This window comes from Dryobates pubescens, chromosome 6 (genome assembly GCF_014839835.1).
Source record: "Dryobates pubescens isolate bDryPub1 chromosome 6, bDryPub1.pri, whole genome shotgun sequence".
NCBI lineage: Eukaryota > Metazoa > Chordata > Aves > Piciformes > Picidae > Dryobates > Dryobates pubescens.
The window spans coordinates 25,793,825-25,807,502 of NC_071617.1; the positions used below are offsets into that span (position 1 = coordinate 25,793,825).

Genomic DNA, 13,678 nt, shown 5'->3' on the forward strand with positions numbered 1-13,678 from the left:
TGGGCAAATTGATCTAGTTGAGGATGTCTTTGTTGTCTTGGGGAGGTGAGGGGTTGGACTCAGAAGTCTCCTCATATCTAAGCAAATACTCCTGGATAGCAAGTCAGGTCACCAGATAGTAGCCTTCAGCCCCTGTGTTAAGAAAATAACTAATGCTACTCGAACATACTTTTTAAAAAAAAATAATGAATGAATACTGTTTCGTTCTGGTCTAGCACTATGATTTACAGGGTTCCTCGAGGCACAGTTCACATTCACAAAACTCAAACGGTGGCCAGGTAACACTAGCTTTTTGTTGGGTGTGCAGGGTCCTCTGTACTGTTGTGAAAAGAGTTCACATAAACATTGCAAGCTTTTTCTGGAGCTGTCTGAGCAGGAGCCATGTAATCAATCTGTATACTTCTTTCCAGCTTTTTGTGCATTAATTCCGATACAGTTTTCATATATTTATTAATAGTGATGATAGCTGTGGCCATACAGCAAGCGAAGGAAGCCCATGCAAGGCTATAAACAAAAAGGTTTATCAGCAATTAGCAAAATATTTTCATATTCAAGCTTTTCACATTTTTTAATAACTTTTTATGCTGTGTGCATGCCATTGTATTGGTTGAGGGAGTTTGGGGCGGTTCAGTTTGGAGAAGAGAAGGCGCCAAGGAGACCACCTTCTGATACGTGAAGGAGGCCTACAATAAAGCTGTTGAGGGACTATTTTTAAGGTGTCAGGTAGTGGTAGGACTAGGGAGAATGGATCAAAGCTAGAGGAGGGTAGATTTAGACATTAGGAAGAAAGTCTTCACCACAAAGGTGGTGAGACACTGAAACAGGTTGCCCTGGGAGATGGTGGAAGCGGATCCCTGGAGGTTTTCAAGGCCAGGCTGGATGTGGCTCTGGGCAACCTGATCTAGTGTGAGGTGTCCCTGCCCGTGGCAGGGGGTTGGAATGAGATGATCCTTGAGGTCCCTTCCAACTCTGACAATTCTGTGATTTTGAAGTTAGCCACCTAAATGTGAAATACTTAACTCTATTTGTATGCACAACTGAGTAAAGGGTACAACTTACAGAAACTGTCATTTGCTTTTGTCATGTGCCTCTATATGCACATATATACATATATGTAATGTGTCTGTATATATAGGTATGTGGCAAATTCAATGCCCTCTAGAAATGTTCCCCATGCAGCCTACAGCGATTATGTAAGAAGCCTCAGTTGTTGTTTGAATTGGCTGATTTGTTTGTTTGTTTTTCTGAAAGAAATGCTGTGGGCCTGGTAAATAAGATTCTGTAGATGTAGGTGACCACCTAGTATGCTGTCCAAAATAACCCCTCTTCCCCTGGCATGGATCTATGCCTGGCACCATATTAATCCCCCCACATGAGAGTTGTGTGCATGTCTGGTCATGCAACCAGACCTACGTGTTTCTGCAATTTGATGCACATTGTTGTGCTAATGAGCATGTCTGGTCATGTTAGTGGTGAGGGAAGGGTGGTTTGTAGTGTCTCACATGACTTTATGAGGAGGAAATTCCAACTACCACTGCCCTAGACTAACAGATACTAAACTTAAAAAAGATGTTTTCACCTGAAACCCATATTCCCCAAAGCAGGGTATACATAGGTATCAAATATGTAAAAGTAGTACTTGCATCGTTCTTTAACCTCAGATATTTAGTGTGCAGTATCCTAAACTGATAAGCATTCAATGGTATTTTAAAGACACAAATACATCTTACTAATTTTTAAACTGTTTACTTATTTTTATAGAAATAATGCTGTGGGTTTTTTTCCAGTTCAACTTTGTTGGAAGAATCCTTGGGCCCAGAGGACTAACAGCTAAACAACTTGAGGCAGAGACAGGATGCAAGATAATGGTCCGAGGGAAGGGCTCCATGAGGGACAAAAAGAAGGTAAGCTCTTGAAAGGCAGTGTAGTTTCAGCTGCATAGTTTTACTTCCTAACAGAGGATAAGCTCTTGGTCTTGTTTGTTGTGCTTTTACTAAGTGTTTTTCTATTATATAGTATGTTTTAGAGACTTAGTAAACAACACAACGTACCCTAAAGAAGTTAAATGTACATGCTCCATAGTGGTGCAATTGGGAGTCTAAGTGGCAATTAAAAATTATTCTTGTAATTGTCATGTTTCACAAGGCAAGGGAAAACATTGTTAAACATATTTTTCTAAAGCAAAACTCTTAACCTAAATGATCTTTTACATAACTATTTTGTATTTAAATACCAAAATAGTGATTTTTGCAAGTAGTGTGGATTAAAAGAAAAAACAAGTTTAATGTATTTCTGGTAGTGAATTGTCTGAGTAAACCAAGAAACAATGTGTTTCTGGATTTGTTCTGCATTCAGGTGGAGTTGTGATGTAATAAGGGCTGTTCCTTGCCCTGTCCTGTAATACACATTCAGTAGTGAATGTCGAATTGCTCTGGTGATAACTCCTGGAAGTAATTTCTTTTTGCAGATTTATTTTCTAGCTATTTCCCTCTTCCTCTGGTTGCTGCTGCTGAAGGTGCATTGATACCACTGCAGTTTTGAAGTGTGCGCTTGAAACTGCTCTTTATTGCTTTGTTCCCATAAGTACTGTTTCTATTGGTTCTTCCTTTGGAAAACCTCTTTTTCTTACCTGATCAGCCACATAATACATTCTGTTGCAGCACATGACAATTAAAATGGAAAGCTGATTTCTATCCAGTTAAAAATCTCAGACCCCAGAGTTTGTGCCACTTTCAAAACTTCCTTTGATACCTCTTTGTGATCTGCTGTAATAGTATATCCCCCATCTTTCTCTTATTCTGTCTGTAGCTATTTTGGATGTTTAGCTTGCCAGCTTTTGAGCAAACCCCTGTTCTAACCTAGAGAGTTTTTGGTTGTTCAGGTTCCGTAGTACAGGACGATGTTGTCTCTAATGCTTGATTTGTAAAGGTGTTTTTTAAAAAACAGTTTATGTTCTGAAGTACTTCTGCCTCTTGGCTGGGGGGGAGGTAGGGCAGGCATCATTTAATGTATAAACAAGTCTTGCTGTTATTGGGTCTTAAACTCTTAAGTGGGTAAATAGAACTGGAGTTGATGTTTTTTTACAGGATTTTGAAATACAGATTTGCTGTAACTGGGGGTGGTAGGAGACATTAAAATTTGAGTATTATAATTTCAGCGTGCCTCACTTGGCATAACAAAATTTGCCAGCGTATGGTTACCTGTAGGAAAACAATCTGATTACACAGCTTTGTGGCTATTAATAGTAGTCAGTATTTTGCATATTGTGTTGTATTTAAAAAAATAATAAAATGCTGGGGCAGGGGACTTGGTGAAAATACTCCCTTGAAAAGTTTGCAGCTTCACCTGGTTTTTATAAGAGAAGACTATTTGATCAACTCTTGAAAGCTACCACTGCGCTGGGAGATTAGTTAGATATTTCAAGTTCTGATAACATGTTTGGTAAAGTAATTCTTTCTATGTGGAATATACTACAATTTAGTTTGCAGCAAATGAATTGTCAGGCCATCAATTCCAAAGAGAAGTACAGGTATTTTAAAAAATGAGTACTTAAAATTCCATTAATTTCTTTTCCAATTTAAATGTAGTTTTAAAATTACATTGCATTTTTCATCAATAATGCATTTCCTGTCTTCATTTATGGGCAGAATTTAAGTTTATTTATGCTCTGTCATTGGTTTAGGAATAGTAATTCTAGATCAAGGTAGTTCATCAGTAGTTAGGTTTTGTAACTTTTTTCTTCTATATAGAAATCCTAGTTCTAGTTAATTTATTATGTTACTAGACACCATTAGCTATTCATGTGTCTGTTCTTCACAAAACATTTTAAGTACAGATTGAGGCCCCAAGATCAATGGTCCAGATATAATATCTTTCTGTTAGTAGTAAATTTGTGTCTATTTAAGATAGTCATAAACAATGATAGTCTGATACATCCTTAAAAGGTTTACAGATTGGCTTTGCTGTGTGGAAAAGCAGACAGCTGTGTTAGCAGTAGCTCTACTTTCCAACAGCTACAGCTGTCTGCAAAAGAAAGAAAAAAGGGTCTCTGGAGGCCTCAATTTTTCTTCTGATGAGATCCATTAAATTAATTTGCAGATCTGTTCGTAGAAAGCGTTAAAGATGACTTTGGGTTTCTGGAAGTTGCTATGTGTTCCTTGGGCCATGTCATAATCCACTCACTCCATTTGTGAAATCTCTTACAGAATCCCTGATGGAGGTTGGGAGAAAAATTGGGAGGTTCTCTTGTTTAACATCTCTCCTCAAGCAGGGTCACCCAGAACAGGTTGCTTAGGATGGTGTCCAGATAGCTGTTAGATTTAATGCTCACAACCTCTCACCGCTGCTTCCGAACCTGGCCTCTCCAGTGATGACTCATCTTGTTGTCAGAAAAACTGATTCTTTTACCTGTGCCAATATATGCACAGAGACGAGATATTTATTAACAAAGATGTGCAAGTACAGATGCTAGTTAGTCACCTGCAAAGCTAGGATATCCTAAAAGTTCTCTGTGTTATATACCATTTCTTATCACCAAAGTTTAAGTATGACTACCTAATAACCTGATTGGTTTATAGCTTCTTTGCCTTCAAATAGAGCAACAGTATCTACAAAATGAATAGTGTGTACTCTTGAGAGGACTGGTCTTGTAGGTAAGATCAAATCAATAAGTTTAAGTATTGTAATGATATGACAATGAGTAAAGTACACTCATAAGGAGCAACAGTTTTACATCTTCGAGTTGTTCTTTCTTTAGGTCTTGATGTCTGTGATATCTTCTTACAGCCTTTTCTTTTACTTTGATGCCTAGCCTGTGCTGGAAGTTCCCAATCTGTCAGCTACTCTTGGAGGACATAGTTGTTAGAAAGGGATACACAGTTTATTCAGTGTGACCAGCTTTAGTCCATAAAGCCCTGCATATCACACTGTAATCTAGGCTTTTCCTCTCATGGTTTCACTTGGATAACAGTCTCTCTCAATAGCTTGGGCAGGTGTACAATGTGGGGATATGGTATTTTTGGATGGATTTCTACCAGTGTTCCCCACGCTTTTTCTTTTTTGAGCAGTCTTCAAAGGAGAATAGGCAGTGTGAGTTACTTGACTTTTGTCTTTGCGAAGAAGCTTAGAGGAGCTGAGACCTTCAGAGTCACCTAGTTTTTTGAAGCTTAGTATGAACTTCTTAGTCTTGCAGATGCCTTCTAATGATAACAAGCTTTTTTATTTTTCTCAAGGGACTTCTGTCTTTGCAGGTTTTACTTCAGAATGCTAGTGTACTTCAAAGGCTAAACTACAGAAGTAATAGTATTGTCTCATTGAAGGTTTTTTTTAAACCCTTCCTTTCATCTAGGGACAGGCTTACTAGAAAAGTTGGTATTTAAGATTTTTGCAGTTTTTGACTAACTACTTTGAAAATTGAAGAGGATAAGAAATTCAGGTTAATGGGTGTACATATTTTATAAGTATATTTAGTATCTGCAAAGCTAAGATTGCCCAGTGCTAGTTAGAAAAAACACAACCACCTCAACCTTACTGTATGAGGAAAGAAATAAATTACTAAACCACTGTCAATCTGTAATGTGACAGCTGCATGGTACTAAATACCATCTTTTACAGTAAACTCTCCATCTACTTCTTTTTCTGCCTTGCTAGTAGTTGTTGGAATCCCAAGAGAAAATACAAAGGCTGACATGTTGGAAATGAAACCATCTGAATATGTTCTGAAAAAAATATATTTACAAATTCTGCTCTCCTGTGTCAGTCTATGAATAAAGTAAAGAATTAGAATCTTTGTCACGTGGCCAAATTGCTTGACTTAGCATCAAATCTTGAAAACTGATGACAGATTTCCCTCAGAAAGCAAGAGAAATCCTCGAATCATTTGTATCTGAGGCTCAGCTGGTAATCAGAACATCTCTCTAGGCAGCTTTAGACAAATTTAAAATCAAAACCTTAATTACTGAGAATATTGTGATTAGAGCCTGAAGGTACTTGACGATTACTGGGGAGGGGAGAGGGCTTGCAGGCATTCATCCAAAGCTAATGAACATGTAATTTAATTGAGACCAAGGCATTTTTTACTTAGTCTGAATGCACCTCTGCTTTAGGTAGTAAGGGAAGCTAGCAATTTTCACACCAGTAAAAGAATGCTGGTTAATAAAAGGGAAGGCTGTCCAGTGATGGATAAGCAAAGCACTGTTTTTGTCATCTTCCTTGTCTTACGTGAATTTCATAAAATAGACACTGGCATGGCCATGAGGAGTCAGCTCTGTGCTCCTGAACACATTGACTGCTGTTACCTCACTTACAGGTTTATGCAGCCTTGTGGCATCAGGCTGCTGGCTTGCAGCAGTGTTGATCTACTGCCTTGTTTTTTCCAATTTTTCCCTACTTTTTGTCAAGCATCTCCTCTAGAACAGTGTGTGAGGAGTAAGTGGGCATTTGTTTCTGTTTCATGAGGAAGCACCTCACTGTGGTGTTTTTTCCTTCTTTTCCCCCTTACAACTGATTATTTCAGTGAAAGGCAGGTAGCTATACAACTCTAAATTTGAAGAACTCAATGCTTTCATCCACTGCACAAGCTTCAAATCTGCTGAGCTTCACTCTGTTTTGGATTGTTTGAATGGGTTCATGGTTCCTGACCTACAGCTTACTTGTTCCTACATCACTGCAATCAGAAATTAGGTAAAGTTTCGTGACAGGCAAGCTCTTGGTTAGTACCAGTTGTGACCTTTGGCTGGTGCAGTTGTCATAGTAAACAAATAACTCCAGTTCTTTGAACTCTCCTGATTTTGGGTTATGTGTTTTGGGTTTCTTTGTTCTGTTTTGTTGGTTCTGGTTTTTTGTTGTTTTGTTTGTATTAGTTTGTCTTTTTATTTTAGTAAGGCTAAAAAGGGATTTAAAAGTTATCCTTAATAACCATACAAAGCTTGAGGAAAAGATTAGAGTGGAAAAAAATTACAGTCTCATGATTGGGATATCTTTCTGTGTTTATATGCTGTAGGGAATAATATTTTTAAATACATTTTCATCTTAGAAATATCATCATATGCCCTTTGATTTCCAATGGAAAGTCTTAAGAAGCATTGAATTTACTGACATCAAATAATATGTACTTCATAGTGCATCTTGTTAAACAAACCCTATTATTGCTACCCTATAATTATAGGATGCTAAGCTTTTACATTCTGTGGAAAGTACTATGTGTGAATATACAATAAAACTATGGTGCAAACACTTCTGTTGAATGGAATATATTTAGCATATGATAGGAAATAAAAAGTTCTGTGTTTCGGAATGAAAGGTTGACCAGCCTTCATTTTTATTTTTTGAATAAATTGTGTGGCTCAAGAATGTTGCCTCTAAAATCTGTGTCGACACACAGGCATGCTGCTGCTGTTTGAATGTTTTGTATATCTGTGTTGAGAAATCATGGCCATGGTTTGGAATGGCAAGTGAAAATGGTTGGAAAGGTAAGGGCTTGAGTGCTTGTCAGTACTCTTAGGAATAGTAGGAGAAAAAATAGAAGAAGAGGAGGTAAATATCTTAAGTGACTGGGGACATTGGCAGGTGAATGGGTAGAGCAAGTCTGTTCATGTAATACATTATTGGAATGACTGTCCTTTTGCCGTCTTTGTCCTTTTTTTTTTGTCTTCTTTTTTTTTTCTTATAAAAAAGCCTTTCTGACAATGCCAATGAAGTTTCTGGCAGGCAGGTGCTTACTTTAATATATATATATATATATATATATCAGAATCCTTTGTCAGTATCCATCATTAAGATTACTGCTTGATGAAATTAATTGATGTCTGCTTACTGGAAACTCACTAACTGAGGCAGTGTGGACTAGCAGTTCAAAATGTTGGGGTATCAGCATCATGCTCTATTAACTTGTTGCATGTGGAAGCTGCAACTGGTTTATGGAAGATGACTGCCAAACTGATGGTTGCATTCACTTGTAATTGCTATCAGCTTCTGTGATATACATTAAAAGTCATTGTATGAGCAAACTGCTCAGCTAAGATTGAAGCATTACCTATACAGCATATTTCTGACTTGACAGCATTCAGGTTATAAACTTTAAGTAGAAAATTACTTACAGCATTCAGATTGAAGTATTTAAGATAGTACCCTGGGAACAATTTAACTTCAGCATGTAGCAGTCTACAGTGGCATTTCTTCTAAATGCAGTTTCTCATAAATAAGCATTTCTGTGTTGAGGTTTTCATCATTCTTTATTTTTGACCACTGTAGTACTTGACATTTTAGTTTTAAACTAACTAAAAAAAGTCATTCATATAAAGCTGCTACTGGACTTAAATATTCAACATATCTGCCATTTAAATACACAGTGAAGAATGTACTGTATTAACCTGTATGAGGATTTGTGTGTAGCTGTGTAGTGAAGAAAATCCTGTATCTTAGAATCCAAGCCTGTTCAACAATATATTTGGCTGATACCGCTTTGCCTTCCTAGAGGTTGTTTGTAAAATAGAAGATACAATCAAAATAATTTTGGTTGCTCATAAGATGTATTTTTAGTAGTACTTCACAAAATAGGCTTTTTTAAAATTCTAATTTTAAAACCTTTATTCCATTTGCACCAATAATTTTGAATGCAAGGGGAGTCATGAAGGTGGATTTTATTTTATTTTTACTGTTTTTTAAAAGAAGTACAGAAGCATGGCTTACTTACCTTTTCACCTGCAAAGCTACATCCCTGGTAGCCTGAGAGCAGTGACACTGAAGCGGAAGGATTTCACACTATTAACTAATACTGTAAAATTAGAAGGGGGGGGGGAATCCTGAAATGTGTTGCTGACTCAATTACATAATTAAATGCTAAAGACTGATTAGTGGAAAATACATAGTTAAATTCAACAGGCAGCAGTGTTGAGGGTAACAGATGTTATTTCTTGAATTAATTCTGACTGAAGGTTGACTCTTCTTAAGCCAGTTTGTGGGGATTTTGTAGCCTAGAGTCTCTAGAGTACTATCTTCTAAATCTTACCTATATACTACTTCTAAAATCATGGAGTTCGCATGGGACAGTAGTGAAGAATACCATGTAGGCACAATTAGTCTAGCTATGTATAGGAAAGTGAATTTTACAGGAGGAGAATATTTTCTTTGTTTTAAAGAAAATATGACAAACACTTATTTGAAGTAATTTATTGCTTAAGTCTTTTCGCATAAGTCTGAGGAATGATCTTACTTTCAAAAGCAGAATGATTTTATTTTGAAGGACAGAAAAATGTCAGTGCCCGAGGTCCTTCAGAATTGATATGTATGAGATACAATGCATTGTTTCACTGGATTTATTTTATCATGCCTTTGGTTTTTATTGGCTGTATGCTGGATATATTTTGAGCAGATTTTAACTATTTGGAGGGATGCTTTCCTATGTAATGTGAAAAGTAGCTGAAGCCTTTAACTTTAACTGTGATTGACTTTGAGAAAGCTTGGTTATATGTCCTTCTGAGAGCAGTTAAATTCATAAATAGTTAACTGGATATTGAACCAATGAAATGTGGAAATAACTGACTTAATAGTGCTTAAGTATTTTGTTAAAGATACTGGAAGCTGCAGACTAGAGTAGTGTGATCAAAACAGGGCTCCAGCCACACTCCCAGAATAACAGAAGATAGTCTCAGGGACTGGAAGAAGGAACTACCCATTGTGAGTGATGATCAGGTTTGTGACCATCTGAAGAACCTGAAAGTGTTCAAGTGCATGAGATCTGATGGGATACACCCATGGGTTCTGAGGGAATAGAATTAACCAGGGTGGAAAAGATGTTCAAGATCCTCAAGTACAACCCAAACACCATCTAATCAACTAAACCATGGCACCAAGTGCCTCATGCAGTCTCTTCTTAAACATCTCCAGTGATGGTGACTGGCAGATGAGGTCGCTAAACCATTCTCCATCATATTCCAAAAGTCATGGCAGTCCAGGGAGGTCCCCACCGACCTTTGGAGGCCATCCAAAGGCACCTTGACAGGCTGGAGAGGTGGGCCCAAGCCAACCACAGGAGGTTCAACAAGACCAAATGTAAGGTCCTGCATCTGGGTCGGGGCAATCACAAGCACCAACATAGGCTGGGCAGCAACTGGCTTGAGAGCAGCCCTGAAGAAAAGGACTTGGGGATGCTGTGGATGAGAAGCTCAACATGAGCCAGCAGTGTGCACTTGCAGCCCAAAAAGCAAATCATATTCTGGGCTGCATCAAGAGAAGCATAGCCAGCAGGTCAAGGGAGGTGATTCTCTCCCTCTGCTCCACTCTGGTGAGACCCCACCCTGGAGTACTGCATCCAGTTCTGTAGCCTCTGTTACAAGAAAGATCTGGAGGTGCTGGAAGGTGTCCAGAGAAGGGCCATGAGGATGACCAGGGGGCTGAACCACCTCTCATATGAAGACAGATTGAGAGAGTTGGGGCTATTCAGCCTGGAGAAAAGAAGGCTCCAAGAAGACCTTATTGTGGCCTTTCAGTATCTTAATGGGGCCTACAAGAAAGCTGGTGAGGGACTTTTAGGGTGTTGGGTAATGATAGCACTGGGGGGAATAGAACAGAAACAGATTGATTCAGACTGGATGTTAGGAAGAAGGTCTTCACCATGAGGGTGGTGAGACACTGGAGCAGGTTGCCCAGGGAGGTGGTAGAAGCCCCATCCCTGGAGGTTTTTAAGGCCATGCTGGATGTGGCTCTGAGCAACCTGATCTAGTGTGAGGTGTCCCTGCCCATGGCAGGGGGGTTGGAACTAGATAATCCCTGAGGTCCCTTCCAACCCTAACAATTCTGTGATTTTATGTTAGTAGAAAACAACTTGTATTATTTGTTTTCCCTTTGCTTTTCTGTTAGTTTCCTGTGTGCAAAAAAGCCCTTGTGATCAAGAGGTTAGAGAATCTTTATTTTCTTGAAATTGGAAAAAAGTAACATAACCTGTAGTGAAAAAGCATATATCAAGGGAATTTTGAATTCTTACTTCAACATCTGTGTATAAGTAAGTCTCTTTTATAAAATAAAATTCTTTGTCTGTTGAATAATTGACTCATTTTACTCTGTGCCATAGTAGAAAGTGCCTTTCTGTAAAAATTACTCTTAAGCTTTTGCTATGTGGGAGGAACAGAGGGTGTTAATTGTGTTACTAAAGTTGACTGAGCTACAGTTCGCAATTGTATCTCGCATTTGAATAGAAGTCTTCAGAGGTTTGGGGGACGTTTCACACTGAACTGATTTGAAGTATTGACAAAGTCATCTTAAAGAGTAAAATCAAACCAAAAAACCTCAAAGCAACAACAGAACAACAACAAAAAGAAACAAACACAACATTTTGTTTTGACAGACAAAGTAGTGAAAGAAGTTAATGGTTTAAATAATTAAGATTTACTGGAACACGAAAGTTTTTCCACACAAAAGTATAAGAGAGGTTACTGAACTTAGATTAGGCTTTAAGGATATAGGCATTCTAATGTACAGTCATGATTTCTTAAAACTTTAGTCTTCTCTCACAGGAGTAATAGTGTTGAGTTCTATCTAATACTGCTATAACAGGGGAGTTGATTATTGTAAGATTCCATAAATGATAGATTCACTGATGTTTTCTTGTCTTCATGATGTGGACAAATACTTTCGTTACCTTTTTTTTCCCCCCTCTCAGAGTTTTACAGGCTTTACCACTGTTCTCATTTATCAGCACCATTAAACTTTCTGGATTCTAGATTTTTCTAGGCTGAAACTTTAAACTTCTGGGTTGCCCTTCAGTGGATGATTCTGTTTTGTATATGGCTGAGGTTTTTTTCATTCTTATATCATGTGGTGTTTTAAGTTTGCTTTTACCAGAAATTACTTGTGTTCAGGGTTTTGAATGTATTTGAGTAGTGTGAAACAGCCTGGATTTCTGTGTGGGAAAGACCATGTTTAGTTTGAGATTCACTGGAATTTCCCTCTCCTGTGTGAAGATTGAGACTACTGAAATGGAAGAACCAGAAGCAGAACCTATTGATTCAGGGAGGAAAACAGCATGCCTGTGTATCTCCTGAGTTAGGTACCAGTTCTTGTAATCTCTGGGTTCTCTATAACTTTCAGGGGCTGCTGGCAGGCAGAATACAGGCTGTCTTTTAACATTCTGTATATAGTATCTTAGGGTGAGAGTTAACAAATTTATTGAGACTGATGGGAAGGCTTTTCTCCATAGAGGGGGGAAAAAGGCACAAAACAATATTACTGTTGCTGGAATGAAATACTTAAATTACTAATTGAATCGAAGATAAATATTTTACTTTCTGCTAGTTTTTTTTTTCCAGGTAGAAATAATTTGTAGTGTTTAATTGTGCAAGATGATGGATATGGCTTACAGTACATTGAGACACTCGCATGTGTCCAGAGAAGGGCAACAAGGCTGGGGAGAGGCCTTGAGCACAAGCCCTACGAGGAGAGGCTGAGGGAGCTGGGATTGTTTAGCCTGGGGAAGAGGAGGCTCAGGGGAGACCTCATTGCTCTCTACAACTACCTGAAGGGGGGTTGTAGCCAAGAGGGAGTTGGTCTCTAATCTCAAGCAGCCAGCACCAGAACAAGAGGACACAGTCACAAGCTGCACCAGGGGAAGTTTAGGCTTGAGGTGAGGAGAAAGCTCTTCATGGAGAGAGTCATTCACCATTGGAATGTGCTGCTCAGGGAGGTGGTGGAGTCACTGTCCCTGGATGTGTTCAAGAGGGGATTGGACGTGGCACTTGGTGCCATGGTCTAGTCATGAGGTCTGTGGTGACAGGTTGGACTTGATGATCTTTGAGGTCTCTTCCAACCTTAGTGATACTGTGATATTAAGGATATTAATGAAATTCAAGTAGCTGTGTTGATGTTGATGCAAATGCAGTGGGACAGTATCCTTAATACAGTCTTTACATTTTTCAGACAATAGAGAGGAATTTATTGACACACAGTTTCACATTTTTATTAGACATTTCTGAGAATAGTTAGTAGCACATCTGCTAATTCACGTTTTTGCACAGTAAGTGGGAGATGTTTTGATGAATATAGGACTCATTGAAGTGCATGCACATGGAATGTATCTTAAAAAAACAACCGTGTGTTTAAAACTTGTAACAACTCAGTTGAGCACCTACATGAAAGGATGAAAACTTACTCAGAATAAAATAGAATTATGTAGAAACTTAATGGGTGGAATCAGTACAGGATGGAGGTGTCTCAGTTGTTACAACAATGTTATGAATTTGCCACAGAGTTTCTGTGAAGCTGCAGAATGTTTTCATGTGTGAAGAACTAATATTTCTGGGGAGTGAACATATGCACAGTCATGCCGAGTGCAATCCAAAATAATTTATAAAGCAGTTGTATTTTCATAACAGGAGCTACAGGGAGGTTTTTTCCTTCTTGTGTATGTGATAAAATACCATAGGGGAAGTAGTTTTGCTTCAGCTAATTAAGGGTATAGGCAAGCAAGCAGGAAGAATGTGAGGATCCTGCCCCCAAGGTGTGAGCCATAGGCATTTCATGCTGGGTCAGGTACTGGTCAGTGTTTCTGGGCAAGCATTCACTGACACCTGGAGAGACCACCACCAGACGTGTAGTGGCAGGGACATGCATGTTGTGGGGGAGAAGTTCCTTGTCCTTGGAACCAATCAGTATGTGACGCGGGAAGAGTTCTGTTATAGAAGCCCCC

General features: G+C 38.6%; 1 protein-coding gene across 8 annotated transcripts in view; it reads left to right on the forward strand.

Moving 5' to 3' along the window:
• The window catches only part of QKI (QKI, KH domain containing RNA binding), a 162,895-nt gene that overhangs the window by 60,229 nt on the left and 88,988 nt on the right, over positions 1 to 13,678 (forward strand). For all 8 annotated transcript variants that reach the window (XR_008462318.1, XR_008462319.1, XR_008462320.1 and 5 more), the window contains exon 3: positions 1,788 to 1,904. Coding sequence is in view for 5 of the 8 variants with exons in the window: in XM_054162768.1 (XP_054018743.1) it covers positions 1,788 to 1,904 (117 nt within the window). In the remaining 3 variants the exon portion in view is untranslated. The remainder of the gene's footprint in view (positions 1 to 1,787; positions 1,905 to 13,678) is intronic.